Source organism: Camelus ferus, chromosome 1, assembly GCF_009834535.1.
Source record: "Camelus ferus isolate YT-003-E chromosome 1, BCGSAC_Cfer_1.0, whole genome shotgun sequence".
NCBI lineage: Eukaryota > Metazoa > Chordata > Mammalia > Artiodactyla > Camelidae > Camelus > Camelus ferus.
Genome location: NC_045696.1, coordinates 45,046,776 through 45,066,559, shown reverse-complemented (window position 1 = coordinate 45,066,559; position 19,784 = coordinate 45,046,776). Strand labels below are relative to the sequence as shown.

General features: G+C 36.2%; 1 protein-coding gene across 4 annotated transcripts in view; it reads left to right on the top strand.

Annotated features, from left to right (window-relative positions):
* CBLB (Cbl proto-oncogene B) overlaps window positions 1-19,784 on the top strand; it is a 191,717-nt gene that overhangs the window by 76,492 nt on the left and 95,441 nt on the right. For all 4 annotated transcript variants that reach the window (XR_004319476.1, XM_032478415.1, XM_032478397.1 and 1 more), the window contains exon 4: window positions 9,386-9,532. Coding sequence is in view for 3 of the 4 variants with exons in the window: in XM_032478415.1 (XP_032334306.1) it covers window positions 9,386-9,532 (147 nt within the window). In the remaining variant the exon portion in view is untranslated. The remainder of the gene's footprint in view (window positions 1-9,385; window positions 9,533-19,784) is intronic.

The following is a 19,784-nucleotide window of genomic DNA, read 5'->3' as shown; positions in this document are numbered from 1 at the left end:
TTGCAATCAGACTAAAATAGTAAAGGGATTTGATTCATATTATTGATCAGCCATGGTGTGGTAAATATCACAGGCTCCCTGAATAAGGATATTCATAACTCTTGGTTGAGGTGAAAGTTAAAATTATTAGATACGATGTTGGCCTGTGCTTGCTACATATATTAGCACATTTCCTTACCGAGAACAAATAAATAAAATCAACTTTTTAAACTGTAAGTTTCTTCTTGAGCATATGCTGTTCTAGTAGTGTACATTTTTCATATGGTTTCAGTATTCTAATGTTTACTATTCATTAACATGAAAAACAGAGCCTTTAAATTGTCTTTTTGTTATTTCTGCTGCTTTGTGGTTTTGTTTTGAGAGCCAGTGTTATTCAAGTATTTTTCTTTGTTGAAAAGAAAAAAGTCAGAGATGCCTATTATGGTAATGAACAAAATAAAAATTAAGGCTTCCAAATACACTAAAGAATTTGTATACTTAATGTAATTTCAATTTTCTATGTCTGATTCTTCTATCCTGAGTTTAAGATTTCTGCAATCTCAGACCGAGGTATATTGAGGAAAGTCTGTAAACGGAAAATGTTATATAGCACGCTTTACTTAATTAATTGTAAGTCGTGAAATAGACTCATAGTTTTGTGTAAAGCATGCGGACCTTTTAGTGCCAGAGCTAGCTAGTCATCTCCTCCTGGCCAGAAGAGAAGTGATGACAGCCCCACAGAATGTTATGGGACCTCAAATTACGTACCGCAGTCTCCTCATGTTGTAGAGGAAAGAACTTTGGATAAGAGAAGCTTTCAGCTCTTTTTCATTTCATGGAGCGATGAGGCACGCAGAGCTGTGTCTAGAGCCCGGTGCTGCCAGGGCCCTTGCTTTCCTCCCCTGTATCCCAGTGTTTCCTTAACGAGGCTTGTTATTGGAAATGTGGAAACCACTTGTCTGCAAGGTCCTATCAGCACCACTCGGCTACAGAGTAAGTTGCCTCCAGTTCAGCATGTGCCGGTTAAAGAAAGTCTTAGACCTTAAAAAAATTTTTTTTGAAGTATATCTGTTATTGTTGCTATATTCAGAAAGTTAAAGAAGTTTGTAAGTGGCCCAAAGAAATTGCACTGGTAACAACTATTACAGCCATGTTTTTCTATGGTTATTTTATCTTTTTTTCATTTTGAAAGAAAAAATATTCCAAGATAGTCGTTCTTACTGCTTAGAGAAATAAACAAAAAAGCATTTCTCTCTTGTTAATTGCAAAGAAATAATTGCCTCACCCATTTGAATAAAGATAATTTTAAATTAACCCTGAGGAAGAGATGGAATAAATGTCATGATTTTAGTTTTCTTGTCAGTGTATGAGGACCAGAGGCATGAGCTGGCTCTTTTCTCTGTGGCTCATTTTGTCCTCCGTTTGTTCTACTTCAAGGGAGCAGGGCTGACCTGGGATAAAGGTATCAATAGGGAAAATTTCCAGAGTTAAAGGCGGAAGTAACTGCCAGGGAACGAGTAATGTGATGGGAAACTATGTTATGCTTCCTTAGAAAGTATGACAAATGTGTCCACATTTACTTGAGATTCTGGAAACTTCACATGCAGCATATACCATTAATTTCCTTTAGCTCACTATTACTGTATTTTGCCATTGACAAAGGAAAAAAGATAGGGAGAGGAAAAAAAATCTTAGAACTCACAGAGCAAAAAAATTTTTTTTCCTAATTTAGAGTCAAACTCCATATTTTTAATTCTCTCTTAAAATAACTTTTGGTAGAATTCCTTTTCATCAAGGTAGTGTGTCTGTAAGCTATTCTTATATACTGCCTCTATCTCTCTGTTCATTAACACAGTTTTAGGATCAGGAGTTCTTTCTTATTTATAGTTCTTTAAATATTTTTATGTCTAAGAAGCTGTTACAATTATAGTAAGACTTTCTCCTCTTCAGCAGAGACTTTTGCTCTGATAGAGGTGAAAAGCAATGTGCATATAGAATGACTGTGGTGCTCTTCAGAGAAAACTTTGTGCTGTGGCAGGTAATGTGAAGTGGTGGAAGTGATGTGTCCCCTAATTCCTGGTAGCTGACATCCGGGAAGTGGGGTGGAAAAGATACCAAGGTAGTACTTTGACATAAAATGGTGCCAGTGAAACTTCAACAGGCTGAGGTGTAGGAACTCTTGAACCAGTGAGGAAAAAGAGATGGATTAACCCAAGGTGTGGATCAGGAAAGAGCAGACCATTCCGATGGGTGTGAGAAACGGAGGAGCGGTAACGTGGTCCCATGGACAGGAGAAATCCTTGAAAAAAAGATTATTTTGGGAAAACTTTAAACTATATTCTACTGGGTAAAAATTAAGACAACCTATCCTTGAAGTGTAAAAGTGATAAAAAAAAAAAAAACAGTGGAGTAGGGAATGTAACAAGTAAAAATAATTTAAAATTTTCATAAGAAATAATAAATACTAATTGACATAATTCAGATTGCTACTTCACTATAATTTTTTTTTTTGATGATCTGCTGAAAATTGCAAAGAACAAAAGTGACTCTAGGTTATTCAAAACTATGTTGCTTCAAGGTCAAGTTTGTTGATAAGACTCTTCTTTTATCAAATTACCCAGGGTCATAAAAGTATAGTTTGAACTTCTAATGTTTCTTTTTGTTTTGAAAAAGAATCTGACAAAGTCAAACAAAGAAAGCAAAGTTTTACTATCGTTGCTTCTATATGAATTTCACCCTATTGATGACTTTCCACATAATTCACAGAAGTTTCATTGTATTTTATCTTAAATAAAAAGGAATACAGGAATAGATCTTTTCTTTTCTCTCTCAAGTAATAGACTGGTCTACATTTTTAAGATTTACTTTACAAAAGAATACTTGTTACAAGTTAGGTTTAATCAAAAGAAATTCAATACTAAAGACAAAAGTGTTTTCTCTATTGAAGTAGATATTGTTAAGCTTTTGAACAAGATGAAAGTACCAGTGATCATATCATACAAAAATAGCTTCTCATAATAAATTTTCTGTATGAAACTATTTGTTAAAATCATCAAAGGGATGTTGTTAATATTTCTTTGGCATTGCTGCAAAGTTAAAATAGCTGACATTTTTAAAGATTATTTGGAAAGCTTTATTAAATATACTGAGATACGGCTTGTAGTCCTTTTTTTCCATGCAAACTCCTGTCATAGTCATAGGAAACTTCAAAATCCACGTGAATGATCCCATTCAACCTTGGAATTATCTAGTTCCTCACCTAATTCACCTTTACTTTACTGTTCCTACCCATTGCAGGGCCACATTCTGGTCGGAACTATATCCATCACCCGAGAAATTCTAAACTCCCCTGTCTGACTGATTACTGCCTTTGTGCTGATTCTCTTTCAACTTTATTCCTGCTGTGTTGCTCTGTCCCTTTGCCAGTCCCTAAGCCCCTTAGATTCAGTAAGAGTAGGATTGTGTTATCTTCATCTTTGTATCATCAGTGCCTTCCTGGACCAAGCCTAGTAGCCATTCAGTCGAGATTTGCAGAATAAATGACTGAAATGGATTCATTAAATACTCGCCCATTGTTTACTGTGGGATTATAAAAGGCCACCATAACAATTGATGGTCTTAATAAGGTGAGAGTATTGATTTTTACCTTATTTAGATGGTCATTGGTTTACATGACAAGAGTATTACATGAGGAAAAGAAGAAAGACTATCAGGATACTTATATTTTTAAACAGAAGTGATAGGTAGAATTAATAAATAACTTACATTTATTGAGAGTTTTTAAACATAGGTGTGTTAGGCTCTTACCTTCATACCTTATTTACTCCTCATAACAATTCTGTGAGACAGGAATTTTTATTTAAAATTTTTAGAAATGAGGAAGCTGATTCAGAGAAGTTAAGTAACTTGTTCAAGACTACCAGCAGAGTAAGGAGATGAACCCAGTGTGCCCTATCAAACTTCAGGGCCAAACTCTTTAATATAGGATAGTAGAAAAATTAAGCAGAATATCTTTTGAATATTTCCTGGGAACTTGTCAGTGGATATTATGTTTGACCATGACAGGGATATTTCATGTTTTGGTTATGTTTATGTAAAGCATTTGTAGATTGTCCGTTCAAAGCTATTTACTTATTTTTTATTGAAGGATAGTCAGTTTACAATGTTGTGTCCATTTCTGGTGTACAGCACAATAGTTCAGTCATATAGGAACATACATATATTCGTTTTCATATTCTTTTTCACCATAGGTGACTACAACATATTGAACATAGTTCTCTGTGCTATACAGTATAAACTTGTTTATCTGTTTTATGTGTATTGACTAGTATCTGCAAAGCTATTTATTTTAGAAAGCAAATTTATTTACCCTGAAAGCATCAAGTTTATCTGGCAGGACAACCTCTCGCTCTTAATAGACCTTTGTATGCAACACATAATAGAGGTCAAAGGATGCCCAGGGTTCGTCTTTTCCAGCCGCAGTTTCATGCCTTGGTCTCCCTAGCCATGTTAGTGGTGGATGGTTTATTCTTTAACAAAAGAAAAGACTCTTCCTTGGTTACCTATTTTCATGGAGCTTTTGGACTGACATAGTTTGCCAAACCCTTTTAAAGTGAGCGGTTCAGTGGAGTAACACGGAGCAGCTTGCAAACTTGTGCTACTGCCTGTGTCTCAGGTTAGAATGTCTCAGCTCACACTTGGCTTCTCTTAATGACATGGGGTAGACTCTGAGTCTTTGTTGAAATTTGGAGTATTAAAAACTTTAAAGTGCTTGGGCAGGGGAATGGGTAAGATCCAGTTTTACTTAAGGCTCTCAGACTTAATAATAATCTCTGTTCCCAAGAAGGGGAAATGAAAGGTAAGGCTTACATCAGCCTAGGATCCTCACTTTTTTCGGAATCAAACTGTTCCCAAGGTCAGAAACAGTGTGAAGTGACACTCTGAACCTATCTTGGAGAGCGCTGCATCAGAAATGGAGTGAATGGAAATTGTTCTTTAACTGGACGTGCGTCTCATTTTAAGTACCACCGTTTGTTTTACATGCTGCCTTTCTCTTTATGTTGAATTTGTTTCACCTTGTAAAGATTAAGAAGCACATGTTCTAGCTTTTAAGTGTTAGCATTGAATTACTAATAGTTTGGAGATATAAAAAAAATGGTCTTCCACTTCTACCAAAAACAGAACATTCTCACAAACTTTGGAACTCACTGATATAAAGTGTCATTTCAAGTTTTTCACTAATTCAGCATTTAAAGCTTTTTATTCCTTCCTTGACTTATGACATAGTTGTTTCTTGAGTTGAGAAAATGCAAGGACTATATGCGGTCTAATTAGACTACATTCTTTGTGTCTTCTATACTTAAGCAGCTACTAATCAAATCTTGATGTTTTGTTTAGTCATCATTTGTCAAGTTCATCACCTCAAGATGGCTGTAGTTAATGCATTGTCCCCACTATATATTGTATCATAATAATGTATTCATGTCTTTTTCTCCCATATTGTGGGAGAAATTTTTAAAGGGTAGAATTGTGTCATCCTACATCGTTTTGTGTACCTCCAGTCTCCTTATGATGTTGGCTGTAGACACCTTGAGCTACTAAGACTTACTCATAAACAGTGAAGCTCCATCATTTCCAGCTGCATATTCTGTGCAGTAATGTAACTTGAATTTTGGAGAAATTGACTCATACTACCTTTTTGTGTTTTGTGTGTGTGAAGGGGTGAGGGGGTAATTAGGTTTATTTATTTATTTTAAAGGGGGTACTGGGGATTGAACCTAGTACCTCACGCATGCTAAGCATGTGCTCTACCACTGAGCTATACCCTCCCCCGATTCATACTGTTTTAAAGAAAGACCGTGTTAGGTGATTGAATCCAAGATAAAAGAGGTAACCTTGCTTCTTAGGTGTTATTCTTGACATTGCTGATACATTTCTTATGCTTGAAAAAAAAAAAGAAAGAAAGAAAAAGAAAAGATAGTTTTCTTCGTCTTCCCCCTCTCCTTTGTCTTTACTCCTCTCTCCCTCCCTCTTCTTTAAGGCTCCTCTAATACATGAACATCTTTACTGGTTTACCCAGTATTAACATATAGAAGCTACTTTTTGATGACCTAGTATATCAGAATACTTTTTCTCCAAAATTATTTCTCATAAACAGAATCTCCCTCAAAACACATTTAAGAAATGGCTTAGCTTGTGATGGTTAATGGGAGATATGTGGTGGTAACTAGTCAAAATAAGGTATCTCTTATATTGAAAGCATTGCAAAGTTTCTTGTAAATGTAGTTAAAGTTATGTTCAGAAGATTTTTGAGTCTTTGTAGATAAACTTTATTTTCTTCATTGTGTTGGGGTAAGGGACGTTTAGTATAGAACTGTGTTCTTAGTTAGGTGCTTCAGATCCTTTATTAAGCAGTCATCATTTTTGGTCCTATGATGAGGGGCAATCAAGTGGCCAAGGGAAAATTGGCCAAGTATGGAAAAATATTCTAATAGGGAAAAAAGCTCATCCATAAAGTTGTGTGGTTGTTGCCTTTCCTCTATGTCGGGATAATTAGAGATGACTGTATTCTTGGATTTTATTTTCAAAATTTGAGGTTATTTGTTTTTTAAATGGGTATCCAAAAGTACAGAGTCAGGAGGGGAATTAAAGTGTGTAACATAAAGCAAAATATAGTAAACAAAAAACTCCCACATAGTCATATAAAAGACAAAACCTATTTGCTATGACAATAAATTTAAATGACATCAGCTAGTAGAATTGGCTGTCAGTTCTTTTCATATCTTGGTGTGGATTGCAGCCTTTGTAAACCAGTCTTTCAAAGAATGGATTTCCAAAATAATCATTTACATGTGTATGGTGTGTGTTTTTATAAATTAGATATAAACTAAATATAAACATTCTAGTATATGTGACAAATAGGGTAACATAAAACTGTTACATTCACATATTTTTAAGAACTTGAATTTCATTTTCTTTAAAAATCTTTTCATTACCTTAGTTTATGCAAAAAGTCAAATAAAAATGTGGTTATCTGCTTGTAGGAATAAGAAAATGTAACTATACATGCAGTATAATTGCACAGTGATTAGTTATATGGGTACTAGGGATTACTCGTGCTTCTAGACTGTAAGTTACAACGGTGAGATGTCACTATTTGTTTTAAAGGTTGGTGCCTGCAGAGCCAGTGGGTCAGATATGCAAGAGGGGTGATCACTGGCATTGTGCTTCAGGCTTTAGATCTAACAAATAAAAATGAAAAGCAGTTGGATATGATCAAAGAACAAAGAAACAAGGGGATGGAAATCAACCAATTCAGAAATAAGGGACAGTTGGTTTACCCTAATTACTGCCATCTTGATTTTTCTCTTTCCTTTGTATGAATCAATTGGAAGTTTGGTGGAAAATTAACTCTTTTGCCTAATTATAGAAGTAAAATTTGTTGCAGATTTTCTAAAGTGACTCTGTTTTTCCTTGAACTCAAATTTCAAGTCAGTTGCAGTTTGTATTGGCCACAGTTCTTTCCTTTGATGTAGTTCATCAGCTCACTTTTCATTTCGTAAGACTGAATTTCTTGTATCTCCCATCATCTAAATGAGGATGTGTTGACGTAAACGAGAGGATCAAAGATTCAGCTCATTAAAGATGTTTCACCTTTGAATTAGGCTGAGTTGTGTGGGAATGTGACCACATCTGAGAAAATGATGAGTATTAACGTGTAACCATAATAATTTTGTATATTGTTTATTATTGCCATTCAAACACTAAAATAAGGCCTGAGTTCTGACCCCTCTTTCTCATAAATCTTCTCATAGATAGTAAAGGTTATGGAAATGGGAACTTTTTGGTTTTCCAGTAGCGGTGAATTTTTTGAGATTTTATACTTTATTGCTTTCTCCTCATTCTGACTTCTCCCATTTTTTATCATGAGAACCTTCATTTATTCTGTATTCTGTAGAAAGTTACGTGTTTCTTTTTCATTGACTTTACTGAGAGGTGCATATTATATGATTTCTTTGGTACCTAACAGGTTTTTTTGCTTGTTATTTGAGAGTCAATAAACACAGGTACATGAATAAAAATGAGGAAAATAACGACAACTTTCAGTGTCAAAGGCCTGCTGAAACATTGTATGGGTTTTATATGCATTGCAGATTTGATGTCTTTCTCTATTTTCCCTCTGTATTTACTCTGAGTGCTAATGTAATTGCTTCCCCTTCCCCTACTCCTCTTAGCACATGCGCAAAAGCAGCTGAAGCTTAGAAATAGAAAAATATTATATATGTACTTACTGTGTTCTGGTGATTCTGAATAAACAAGAATATAAAGAGGCAAAGCATTTTATGTTTCAGTTGCTTCCTTACTGTCTGGCACTAGCAGTGTTGGACTGATTAACATAATTAATGTTGTAAACTTAGGAGAAGCTAAGAAGGAATGCATATGATACTGTTGTTTTAAAATATGACGCCTGTTTGGAAGCATGTTTTAAATCATGTCGGGATCCCCAGAACTTACCATGAAAATTAGAATGGAGACAACACCTACATTTCCATCCATTCCAAACCATTTTTTTCGTACCTACATAACTTTTTCTTTCTGAAACAGAGATTTGGTCGTTCCCTAAATCTTTTAACTCCATTTTGGCTCCTTATTCCTTATAGGGGTAGCTTTTGATTGAGGGGACTGCATCAGAATCACCCAGGGAGATTCTAAAATACGCACATACCTGAAACCTCCCTACTGGGTTCTGTCTGAAACCTCTCATCAGAAACTCTGATTTGTAGATAGAAGTGATGAGTGTACTTTTTGAAACCTTTGTTCATTGGCTCGGATGCCTCCTTAGGTCATGTCCCAGCTGAACTGTCTCATCCTGTCTTGTGCTGTTTCCTCTATGCACCTTTGCTCTGCTCTGGCCTTGCGGAACCCCATACCTCTGCACTTCTGCCCATTGCCGTTGCTGCTGCCCAGAGTGCCTCCTTCCCTTCCCTCCTCTCCACTCCAGGTCTTTCATACGTCAAACAACTACTTCTCTCCTAGATTCTCCTCCAGTGACACATCTGTCCTTATCCTCCCATGTAGAAAGCAGGCACTCTGTCTTTTGTGTTTAGCATTTATATTTGTGAGTTTTTTAGTGTCCATCTCTCCTATTAAACTACCTACTTTATGTTGTACATGTTTATATTAAATAAGTACATGGATGACTAATAGAAACCCTGTTAGGACTTTATATATATAGTTCTTAAGAGTATTGTTTTTAAGGGCTTTATGAGGTTGAGGTTTGTGACCAATCACCAAGACCAAGGTTGATCTTGTACATAATTTTGTTTTTTCATAATGTATTTCCCATGAAAACCTATATGCGTATATATTTACTTTTTTCTTCCTTCCTCCCCCCTTGTATCTTCAGGCGGAATCTCACAAAACTGTCCCTTATCTTCAGTCACATGCTGGCAGAAATCAAAGCAATCTTCCCCAATGGGCAGTTCCAGGGAGATAATTTTCGTATCACGAAAGCAGATGCTGCTGAATTCTGGAGGAAGTTCTTTGGAGACAAGTAAGTGCAGATCATTTTAGAGTTTGGATCTGTGTCTGAAGAATGACCTGGACTTGCATGGTGTAGACAGTATAGATTTTACCTCGGTATTTTGAGAATATACTGGAGTGCTTTTGAGCTTTTGATGTGTTTTTGATTGCTTTTTTTTTTTCCTGTTAAGCCATCAGAAGTATACCTCAGTAACTGAGTAATTTTGTTTTACCAAGTAAATATTAGTTGTATGACATTTATTTATTTGATGAACATCCATTGAGTTCAGTAGTTTGCTCTAAGAAGCAGAGGTACATAAGAGTGCACAGGAAAAGCTCATGAATTTTTTTTTTTTTTTTTACAGCTTAGCACATACATAAAGCACAGATACAAAGTAAAAGGCAGAAAGGGATAGATACTTTGAAAAATGGCCCAAATAAATTGTCCTGACAATTCAGACAAGGGAACCGTTGCTTCAGGAATGCAGGAATTAGGGACTGCTTCCTAGAGGAAGCTTGATTAAGATCCAAAATTGAAGTGGGGAAAGGCCTTAGCACTGGGATTCAGGTTCCCTGTGTATCATTACACAGGAAGTATACATGTGTGAACAAGATACAGAAATGAAGATCGTGTTATAACCAACTTGCATTATCTCACAAACTAGCTAAAGACGTTTTCCTTTAGGTACTTCCTATCCAGACACAAACCCAGGTGAGCTTGGTAAATAATAGGAATTAAATATCTGAAGTCAGCATAACTTAAAACTTGGCAAAACTTTTGTCGGAAATCTCTCAGTAAGATGATTAAGAGGCAAATGGTTTCTTCAGTAACCTTTTAAGGGTTCCCTTTGATGGGAGAGCTTCCTTAGAATGTCCTTGAATATAGACAGAACCCTGGTGGAGCATTAAGGAGAAAGAGTGATTACTTACACATAGATTATTGTTTTTATCCTGTAGTTAAATTCTATATTTATGCATTAGCTGATGAAATAAGACATACCATATTGGCATACACTTTTGATGGTTTTAATCCTTCAACACTGATGAATTAACCATAACATTAGGTTTCCCCCTTTTTTTTTTTCCTTTACGAATCACTGTGTTTATCTATAGCTACCACTATGATTAGGATATGCTTACACTGAGCAATGCGCACTTAGTAGAAATACAACTTTTTGACTTCAAAAATATTGAAGTCTTCTTACCACTTCTTAAGTAAAATGTAATCTGAATTATTTTTAGGCACTAAGGGATATTATTACCTTTAACACAGACAGTCTGCATTCCAGAGATCTAGCTATTTATATAACGCTCTTCTATCTACTCACAAATAAGGAATTGAAAAAAGAAAAGATTCATCCTCATCTGAATTCAACTAACAGCCAAGAGTATAATAACTAAATATTTGTAAGTGGTAGCAAAAGCAGAAAAGGATTGCAGGGTTCTGGGAACAAGAACTGAGAGGATTTCTTGAAGTTACAGCCCATATATTAACACCCTGAGCCTAATGCAAACAGTTGGTAACCTTCAAAATAAACTTTATCTTTAAAGTTTATAAGAAAGTCTATCCAACAAATTACTTGTGTTATTTCTTTTTGAAAACTGAAAATTCTGGTGAGTTACAAGATTGTTTGCTTGTCAAAAGTTCAGTAAAAATTGGGACAATTGCTGACACATTTTTCAAGAGAGGTGGTTTTGCTGGCAGCTCAAGCCACAGAGAATTACGCATTTGAGACATCTTTACTTCCCTTTATTTATAACCAAAGACATCAAGGGGCTGAAATTTCTGTCCAACTGCTACCTGAGTAAAATCACTACTAAATCAAATGGGGGTTTCTTGAAATGCCTATTAAATACTCTCCCTACTTTCCAAACCCTTGTACCCTTGTCTCTTCTCTTTGCTTACTTGAGAAAGCTTCTTAATTCATCTTGTAAGATTTTTATTTTGGGGATGAAAGCCAAATTTAAAGCTCCTTCTGGATCTCAGACATATTTCTGTAGTCACCAAAATTAACTTTATTAGATCATTAGAGAAACCATCTTTTAGTCTTCCATGGGTTTTCCACCTCAGAGTTCCACAATATTTTTTGAATGAACAGATGAATGAATAATGCAGCCTTTTAAAAGGATGAATTCTTTTATCTTCCTTATGCTCTAATACTAGTCTGTGTTTTTGCATAACTTAGTTCTCATACAGAAGCATGCCTGTTATTTATCTTACTACATATTGAGGCCATGTGAGAATGCTTTCATTTGACCCAACCAGTGCCTTTAAACTTGAAAGCAGTATTGTTTCCAAAAACAGAACCATTGAGAGGTTAGTTCTAAGAACAGCCAAGCAGATTATGATTTTTATAAAGCAGCTCTTAAGGAGTTATCAGCAAGAACAAAACATTAGGATTGAGTTAAAACTGGGAAAGACTTATATTGTTCAAAGGGCTTGGTAGAACTCCTAAAGGCAGTTTTCAGAGTCAGACCTAAAAAGCAGGCCACAGACAAAACTCTCTGGGTGTCATACGCCTAATGCCTCATTTCTGTGCGTCTCAACCTTTCTGAAGTCATGGCCGGGCCAGCCTCTCTGCTCAAGACCCGAGCCCAGCTGCCAAGTGGTTTTGCCTGCCTGGAGTCCCGACGGGATCGGTAACACATCATGTGTCTGGGTAAACTGGTTGGGAAGTTCTTTAGTTGTTAGATCTTTATGCGAAGTTATTGAATGTTTTAATAGTTCTGCTTTTGCTTTCTTAGTCTGTTGACCAGGAGGTAGTAAAAATAGGTAGGAAAAGAGAAGTGGCATTATTGAATAAATATGTCTAAATTCTGCAAAGTGAGACCAATACCAAACTGAATCTTCACACTTAGGATTAATAGTTTATAATCCAGAAACTTTAAGGATGAGGCTCAAAAAATGTTGATAGTCTATAGTGAAAAAGAATATGAAAAGGATATATAGATACATGTGTAACTGAGTCACTATGCTGTACACCAGAAATTAACACAACAATGTAAACTGACGGTACTTCATTTAAAAAAATGTATTACTAGCTGTTTAAAAGACCCATTAATGTGGTTAGACTCTGGGTGACAGTTATTTTTCTAATAAGCAGGTCAGGTAGCAGTTCTTAGGTTACTTGTGCTGAGCACTACTTGACATAGAGGAGATTTAAACATGTGTTTCCAGCCAAATTATAATTCAACAAGAACCATGGATTCTATCTCCTGAATCTTTGTGTCTTCTCGCTATCCTTCCCTTCAAGTTCTAACCCATTATTTTCTCTTAGTGAGACCAGTGAGCTCTAAAAAGCAGAAGTATCCATTCTAATTTTTTTGTTGTTGCCTGAAATGCTTCCATGAATTATTACTGATTCTGGGTTAAAGTCTAAAACCCTTTTAATGTGACAAGCTGTAGGAAATGTTTTTCTAGCTTCACCTCTGTACTCAGTTCATCCTCAAAGAAACAAGCTACTCAACACTCTAGCCTGATTTCCCTGGTATGCTTTTTTCTTTCACACCTCAGTGTCTGTTTCCCTACACTGCACCCATTGCTTGGAAAACCAGTTACCCACACCCTGCCCAGAGTTTTCCTTTGGAAGCGTTTCTTGATGACCCTACTGTAAGGTGCACGTGCCTGCTCTGTTCTCCCAGGTACCTGAGCTCAGATCTAGCACGCTAGATTGCAGTGAACTGCTGACCTGTTTGCATTTCCCAATAGACTGGGAAGCTTCCTCAGAGCCTGGCACATTTCTTAGAATGTGTAAGCACTAATAAGTGTTAACAGGCTTGATGAATAATTGGACGGATGGGTGGATGGTTGGCTGCGTGGTTGGATGGATGGATGATATCTATCGTGTGCACAGAATTTTCAATAACTTTATGATCTACACATTGATTTTTTAAAATCATCATTTCCTACAATTCTCTCTGAAATGCTGCTCTTCCCTCTTCTTTCCTTTCCACGGTACCAGAATTTTGACACCCTTCCTCAGGTCTAGTTCAGAGCCCCCCTTTTCTGGGTGGTTCTCACTGATATATCCCCTCCCACGTGTTCAACTTTAATTGCCCCATATTTTGTGTTTCTGTTATATTTTAGATATATTATTGAATGTAGCTTTGTTATGTGGGTCTTTCCTGCTCAAATATGAAGTCCTGGTTGAATTTCTACCCCAAAATTAGTTTAAAAAATGCTTTTATTAGATGTACGATATATCAAACTCTGTGTCCAATGCTTTCATATAGGCTAGCTCCATTTTCAGTACAAAGTTTAAACATTCTTTATTTTTTTTCATTTTAATTTATTATTGAAGTATAATCAGTTAGTGTGTCAATCTCTGGTGTACAGCATAATGTCCCAGTCATACATATAAATACATATATATTCGTTTTCATATTCTTTTTTACTAAAGGTTATTACAAGATATTGAATGTAATTCCCTGTGCTAAACAGAAGAAATTTGTTTTTTATCTATTTTTATATTATAGTAGTTAATGTTTCCAAAGGGGGTGGGAAGGGATAAACTTGAAAGTTTGAGATAAACACTGTTCTTTAAATGGCTATTGCATGAGTCCTTTGGGTACTGTATACATAACAGATGCTCAGTAATTGTTAAGCTCACGGTGTGTTTTTCTATCATTTCAGTCCTCTCTTCCTTTACTGACATCCTGTTCTTCAGTCAGGTGGAACTATTTGGGTCTTTACTGACGCATCAGCAGTTACAGATTTCTATGTCTTTGCCCGCATTGTTCCTTCCACTTGAAGATTTTTATCTCTGGCGTAATTAGTTCTCACTAATTCCTCAAAGTTCATCTTGCTCATGATTCCATTCCTTATTACTAGATCTTTTTACTAGATCTAGATTATTTGTTTAGTTATCTTCCCATTAGACTATAAGCCCCATGAAATCATACTTATTTAATCAATATTTGTGTTTCCCGAGGTGGCTCAGCTCAGCGTCTCATGTGCAGCTTTCAGGAACTGTTGCTCACTTAACTCAGACGAGCTGAGGAGCGGAGGGACGTGTGTGAGTGTGCGCACGTGTGAGGGGAGGGGCAGCGCTTGCTGCTTGCTTGATCGGGAGGCCGCATGCTTAGGTGTGGGCCCGCAGGCGGGTCTTCTGTGCTCAGCTTCCGACCGCAGCATTTACTGGCTTTGTGACTGCAGGCAAGCTACTTGGTTTTTCCACGCATCAGTTTCTTCAGCTATAAAATGTGGATGATAGTAACAGCAGTACCTACTGTCCAGGGTAGTTGCAGAGGTTAAAAGAGCTAAAATGTAGCGACCTGTCAGGCAGATGGAACAGTGTCTGACACGTAGTAAATAATGTGTTGCAGGATAATTAACCAATTTAAAACTTTAATCTTGCTCAGAACCCCAGGAATATATTTATTAATTATTCTACAAATAGCATCATTGCTATTTACTTTATATGATGGAGAGTCCATGGTCCCTAGAAATCTAAAAGCAAAATCCAAAAAAATTAATACAATTTGTCTAAAATTGTGTATATCCCTATGTAAACGTTTGGTAAAATATGAGAAACCATACTGCTGACCATGGAGAAAAACGGTCTATTTAAAACGCAATTCATTACATCTACCTTTGATTTCCTGGGGAAGTGGTAAGGCCCTTCTTTGGTTTCCTGTATTTTCTTTTCACTTTTAATAAGAAACAAAGGACAATGGTTTCTTTACCTTTTCAATGAGTGAGATACATTTTTAAAGCATATTAACTAGATCAATTTTCCTCTAATCCAAGAAAAGGCAACATAGTCATTTAATTAAAGGGGGGTGCATGATAGAAATTAGGACTTTAACAAGGAAAATATGCAGCAGGAACTTCAGAGAGAAAGAACTGAACTAAAACTCAAAAATTGCTATTTAATGTTTCTATTTTTTAGTCAACTACTATCACTGCCTATTTTTAAAAAAGCAAACTCTGTTTATATCAATGAGGAAAGTAAAATTACAGGAGTGTTTTGTTCAACTCATTGTAACAAAATCCTAGATAGAAAAAGCAAGTAAGATGTGAAATTTTAATGTTCTACGTTTAAGCAGTATGTATTCAGTTTGGGGAAGACAGTGTATACAAAGATGATAAATATTTAAAATCAGTTCCCATTACAGAAATGCTTATGGAATGTCACAGATAGTAAGTTAATTATTTACTGGAGTGGTCGGAGGAGTGCTGATGCTCCATGCAGGAGCTGGCATTTTGTGTGGGTGGCACACGTGTTAACAGGGAGAACACAGTCCATGCAGGGGAGAATGCTGTCGGTGGGACAGAATTCTCAGAGTGCCTGCTGTCTTTCCAAAGAAAGATGCAGAGTAACTTCAAGGTTCCGTAAATGGCAATTTTTTTTTGTTGTTGTTTACTTTTTCCTTCTTTTCTTCACTGTGAAGCCCTCAATAAGTGACATTTATCTCAGTGAAATCACCATGAATTAGGTTCTGGATCTCAACCTTGAAACCTGATTTCATTAGAACTCACGAGTATGTTTCGAGAATGAACACATTTTTACTGATCTCACAACCTGATCTGAAGTCCAGAATAGTGGTTTTATTACCTTACTATGAGTAATGCTGCTGTCAAGCAGGTGAGGATGCTCACGTCAGTGTAGATAAATTGTACGTAGAGCCATAGCATATGCAGTACATTCCTTGGTAAACATGGAATCCAAGTACAGGGTGGTGGTTTATGATCCACTGTAGGAGTTACCCTGCCTCAAGGACCAAAGTACTGAAAATTGCTATTTTCTCTCTTGGACTGTGCTCTGAAAGCTCTGTCTGCATCTGGCCCTTTGGACTTTTTCCATATGCAGAGTTGCACTTTTAAAACTTTGTTCTTTGGAACCCTGAGAACAATGGGAACCCATAGATGGGATTTAAGTAGGAAAGTGGTCAACTTTGGATTTCAGGTGGACCACTCTTGCTGCAAGTGTGGATGATGAATTGGAGCAGTGGTTTCCAAGCCCAGTCGATCATATTCCTTATTACTCTTTTATTGCTAACTACTTTTTGAGCATATAGTATCTGTTTGTATCATCTACATATATACATATGTATAAAAATACATATTACTCTACAAATGATATATATTCTTATATATTATATAAAATAAATTTGTTTAAATATACAAAAATGCAGGTAGTATTTCAGTACTTTTTTTCTCACCCTAAATAGGATTATCTTGTGTACCCCCTGGGGTCTCTGACTGCCCTCTGCCTTCTCCAGCTCCCCTGTTCCACTTCACACTTCAGGAACTGATTAATTAGGAGAGAGATGGGTAGGAGACTGTTGTAGAAAACTAGGTGAAATAAACAAATAGATAGATAGATTCATGAATTTGAGAATGATATGGAGATAAAATTAGCCACACTTGATTATTAAGATATATGAGGTATGAGAAATGAGTCTGAGTCAAATGTGATGCCTCAAGCTCTGACTTGAACAATTAGGTACCATTTACTAGCACTGGGAAAAATAGGAAGAAGAGGAATTTTGGCGACCAGATAAATTCAGTTTGACCTAGGTTCAGTTTGGTGCATCTAGATAAATTCACTTGGTGATGTCTATGAGTAGGCTGTATATACAACCTTGAGAGAAGGAATGTAGAATTAGAGACAGATTTAAGGATTGACAGTACATTTATGATTTTGCAGTTTGACAGCCTGTGGAGTGTTTTTTTGGCCTCAGGCAGTATTTACATTAAAAAATTGGATGTTAACTTTAAAAAAGTACTGATTTTACACAAAAATATTGTATTGAATTTCACTGAGAAACTGGGAGTGATGGCAACACTGGATCTGATTTCTGACAGGGCAGCACTTGGCTGGATATGGGTGCTAGCTGCCCAGTTTAGATGTGCCCTCCTCCAATTCATTGCAGTCCTTACTTGGACTCATGCAATGTCTGCCTGGTCTCCAGATATGAGTTTATAATCTCTGAGAGCTATGTGAAGCCACAGGACTATTGACCATGGAGAATGTGCAGGGAGAATGAAAAGGACAGATCCTTGAAGAATTTTGATGAATGAAGTATGCACAGAGGAAATTTAAGGAAATGGAGGCATTGCTGAAAAGTAGACGTAAAACCTGAGGAGTGTGGTATTATAGATGCTAGAGGAAGGTAGGATTTAAAGAAAGAGGGAGATGAACCAGATCTTTCAGACCAGTACTGAAAGATCAGCTAGATAAAGACTTAAAAGTTTTCGTCAGATGTGGTAACAAGATGACATTTATAACTTAATTTATTTGCTCTTTTAACATTCTGTGAGTCTCCTTTATAACCAGAGTCTGAGTAGGCCCCCTGTGTTGCACTGAATAGCCCTGTTGGGTTTTTTGTGTGCACAGAGTAAGCGCGCGGGGTTTTGCTCTGCACTGAGTAGGTAGATTAGTGTGTCTGGCCTTGTACCGAGACTGCTGGTGAATTACGACGAGCCATCCGAGGAGGGAGAGTCTGAAAGTACTTTTTCTTATTTTGAAGTTGCTAAGCTCCCTAATGATAAAATAAAATCCTAACCTTGTCCTCTACTGTTTAACCTGTTTGTATCTCGATTTTGGCTACTTATTTTACTTCCCTATCTTGAGAATTAATTTTTTTTTTGTCTGCTCTGCCAAATTAGGAAAGTATATTCACACCCTTTGCCTAGACCATTAATGCTTTTTGAATACTTCTGAATATTCAGCCAGTTACTAGAACACAGAAATTGTGTTTCTAAACTATCATTTAAAAAGCTCTGTGCAAGGTCCTATTTTTTTTTTTTAAAAAAAGCGGAGTTCACATTTTTCCATTTCTTAGTTCCAGCCAGCTGGTCAGTTTGATTTAATTCACTAACACAGTTTTTAAGCCAGTTATATTCCCATTCTTAGAAGTTCTTAATGTTGTATTCAGTGGAAGCCTTTTTTTTTTTTTTTTTTTTTACAAAGTATTTAATGTGCCCCCGGATTCAAAAAGGTCCTGATTCTTAATCCCTCTGCATGTTTGTTCTCTCCTCCGTGAGATGTTTCTATGTTTGCAGGTAAAGAGACAGTTTCTCCTTCTGGAGCAAAAAGCATGTTTGCTCACAACCTTGTAACATAAGGATAATATTCCTCTGTGGATCAAAGGACAGGTATACTCACTAACTAACCACTGTAAAATATTTGGGCTCCCTAAGCTCTAGGTTTCTCTCCAGTTAACAGAAGTCACTGTGTGTACAGATGTCACCTGGCTCTCTTTGCATCATCCTTTGGGAATTAAGGCTCAGGGAGCAAGTTCAAGAAAATGCTGATACTCTGACCACTGCTTCCTGTGAGTAACAAAGTCCTTTGGCTTTGCCGCTCTGACCCACAAATCCTGTATCTTCTGCCAGCATCCTTGCAACTGTGAGAGGACAACTTGTTAGCTCGCAAATAGGGTAGAATCTCAGACTCTTTACAGTTCTTCAGAACTGTGTTCTGCTGGTGGAGAAATTGTGACTTAGCAAACTAAATAAAACTTAAAAAATATTATTTAGGATCTCCTTTTTATTAATAGATTTCTAATGCTTCATTTTCCTGTTTTCCTCATTCTGAATGTTGATTATCAGTAGGAAACAATAATAATTGTTTTTCTCTGCTAGTGTTATTTCTGCTTTGTTAATCAGCAGTCATCAGTTTCTCTTAGTAAAAGAAATTTTGGGGGATCTGCTTATGCACAGTAGTATGTATATAGTTTCTTCTGTGAGGATTTAGAAGTGGAAAAATTTTTAATGGAATTTTGACATATTTTTGTGGATTATATTTGCAGCTTTTCTTCCCATTCTTTTCCACCAATATACTTTATTTTCAGAGCTGGAAAATAAATGGAATTACAAAGTAATAATTTAATTACTAAGTATAAAGTAACTTCATGGTTACATTAAATTTGCTGTTTATTATGTTCAAAAGTTAGATTGGGAGACCAGGAGTTAGAAATTATCAAGTGTATCACATGAATGAGTTTATTGAGAAGATCAAGAATAATATTAAAGAATCCATTTCCTTGTTTCTACAATCTTACAAAAAATGTTTGATTCTAAATTTAAGCTTCAGAATGTGAAAATAAGAGTGATACTTGTCCCTTATACAGAGAAGTAATTCTTGTCCACTGTAAACAAGACATGAGGAATTTTCTTGACAAAAAAAATAATCTATCACAAATATGCAGTCTCTTGTGTCTTTCTGTATAAGAATCAGGAATTTTTATTTATGAGGAAGAATGGTTAAATCTAATTATGAATATCCTTGGTAACCATAGTTACTGTCCTCTCTGTGATGAGTTGGAACGCGACT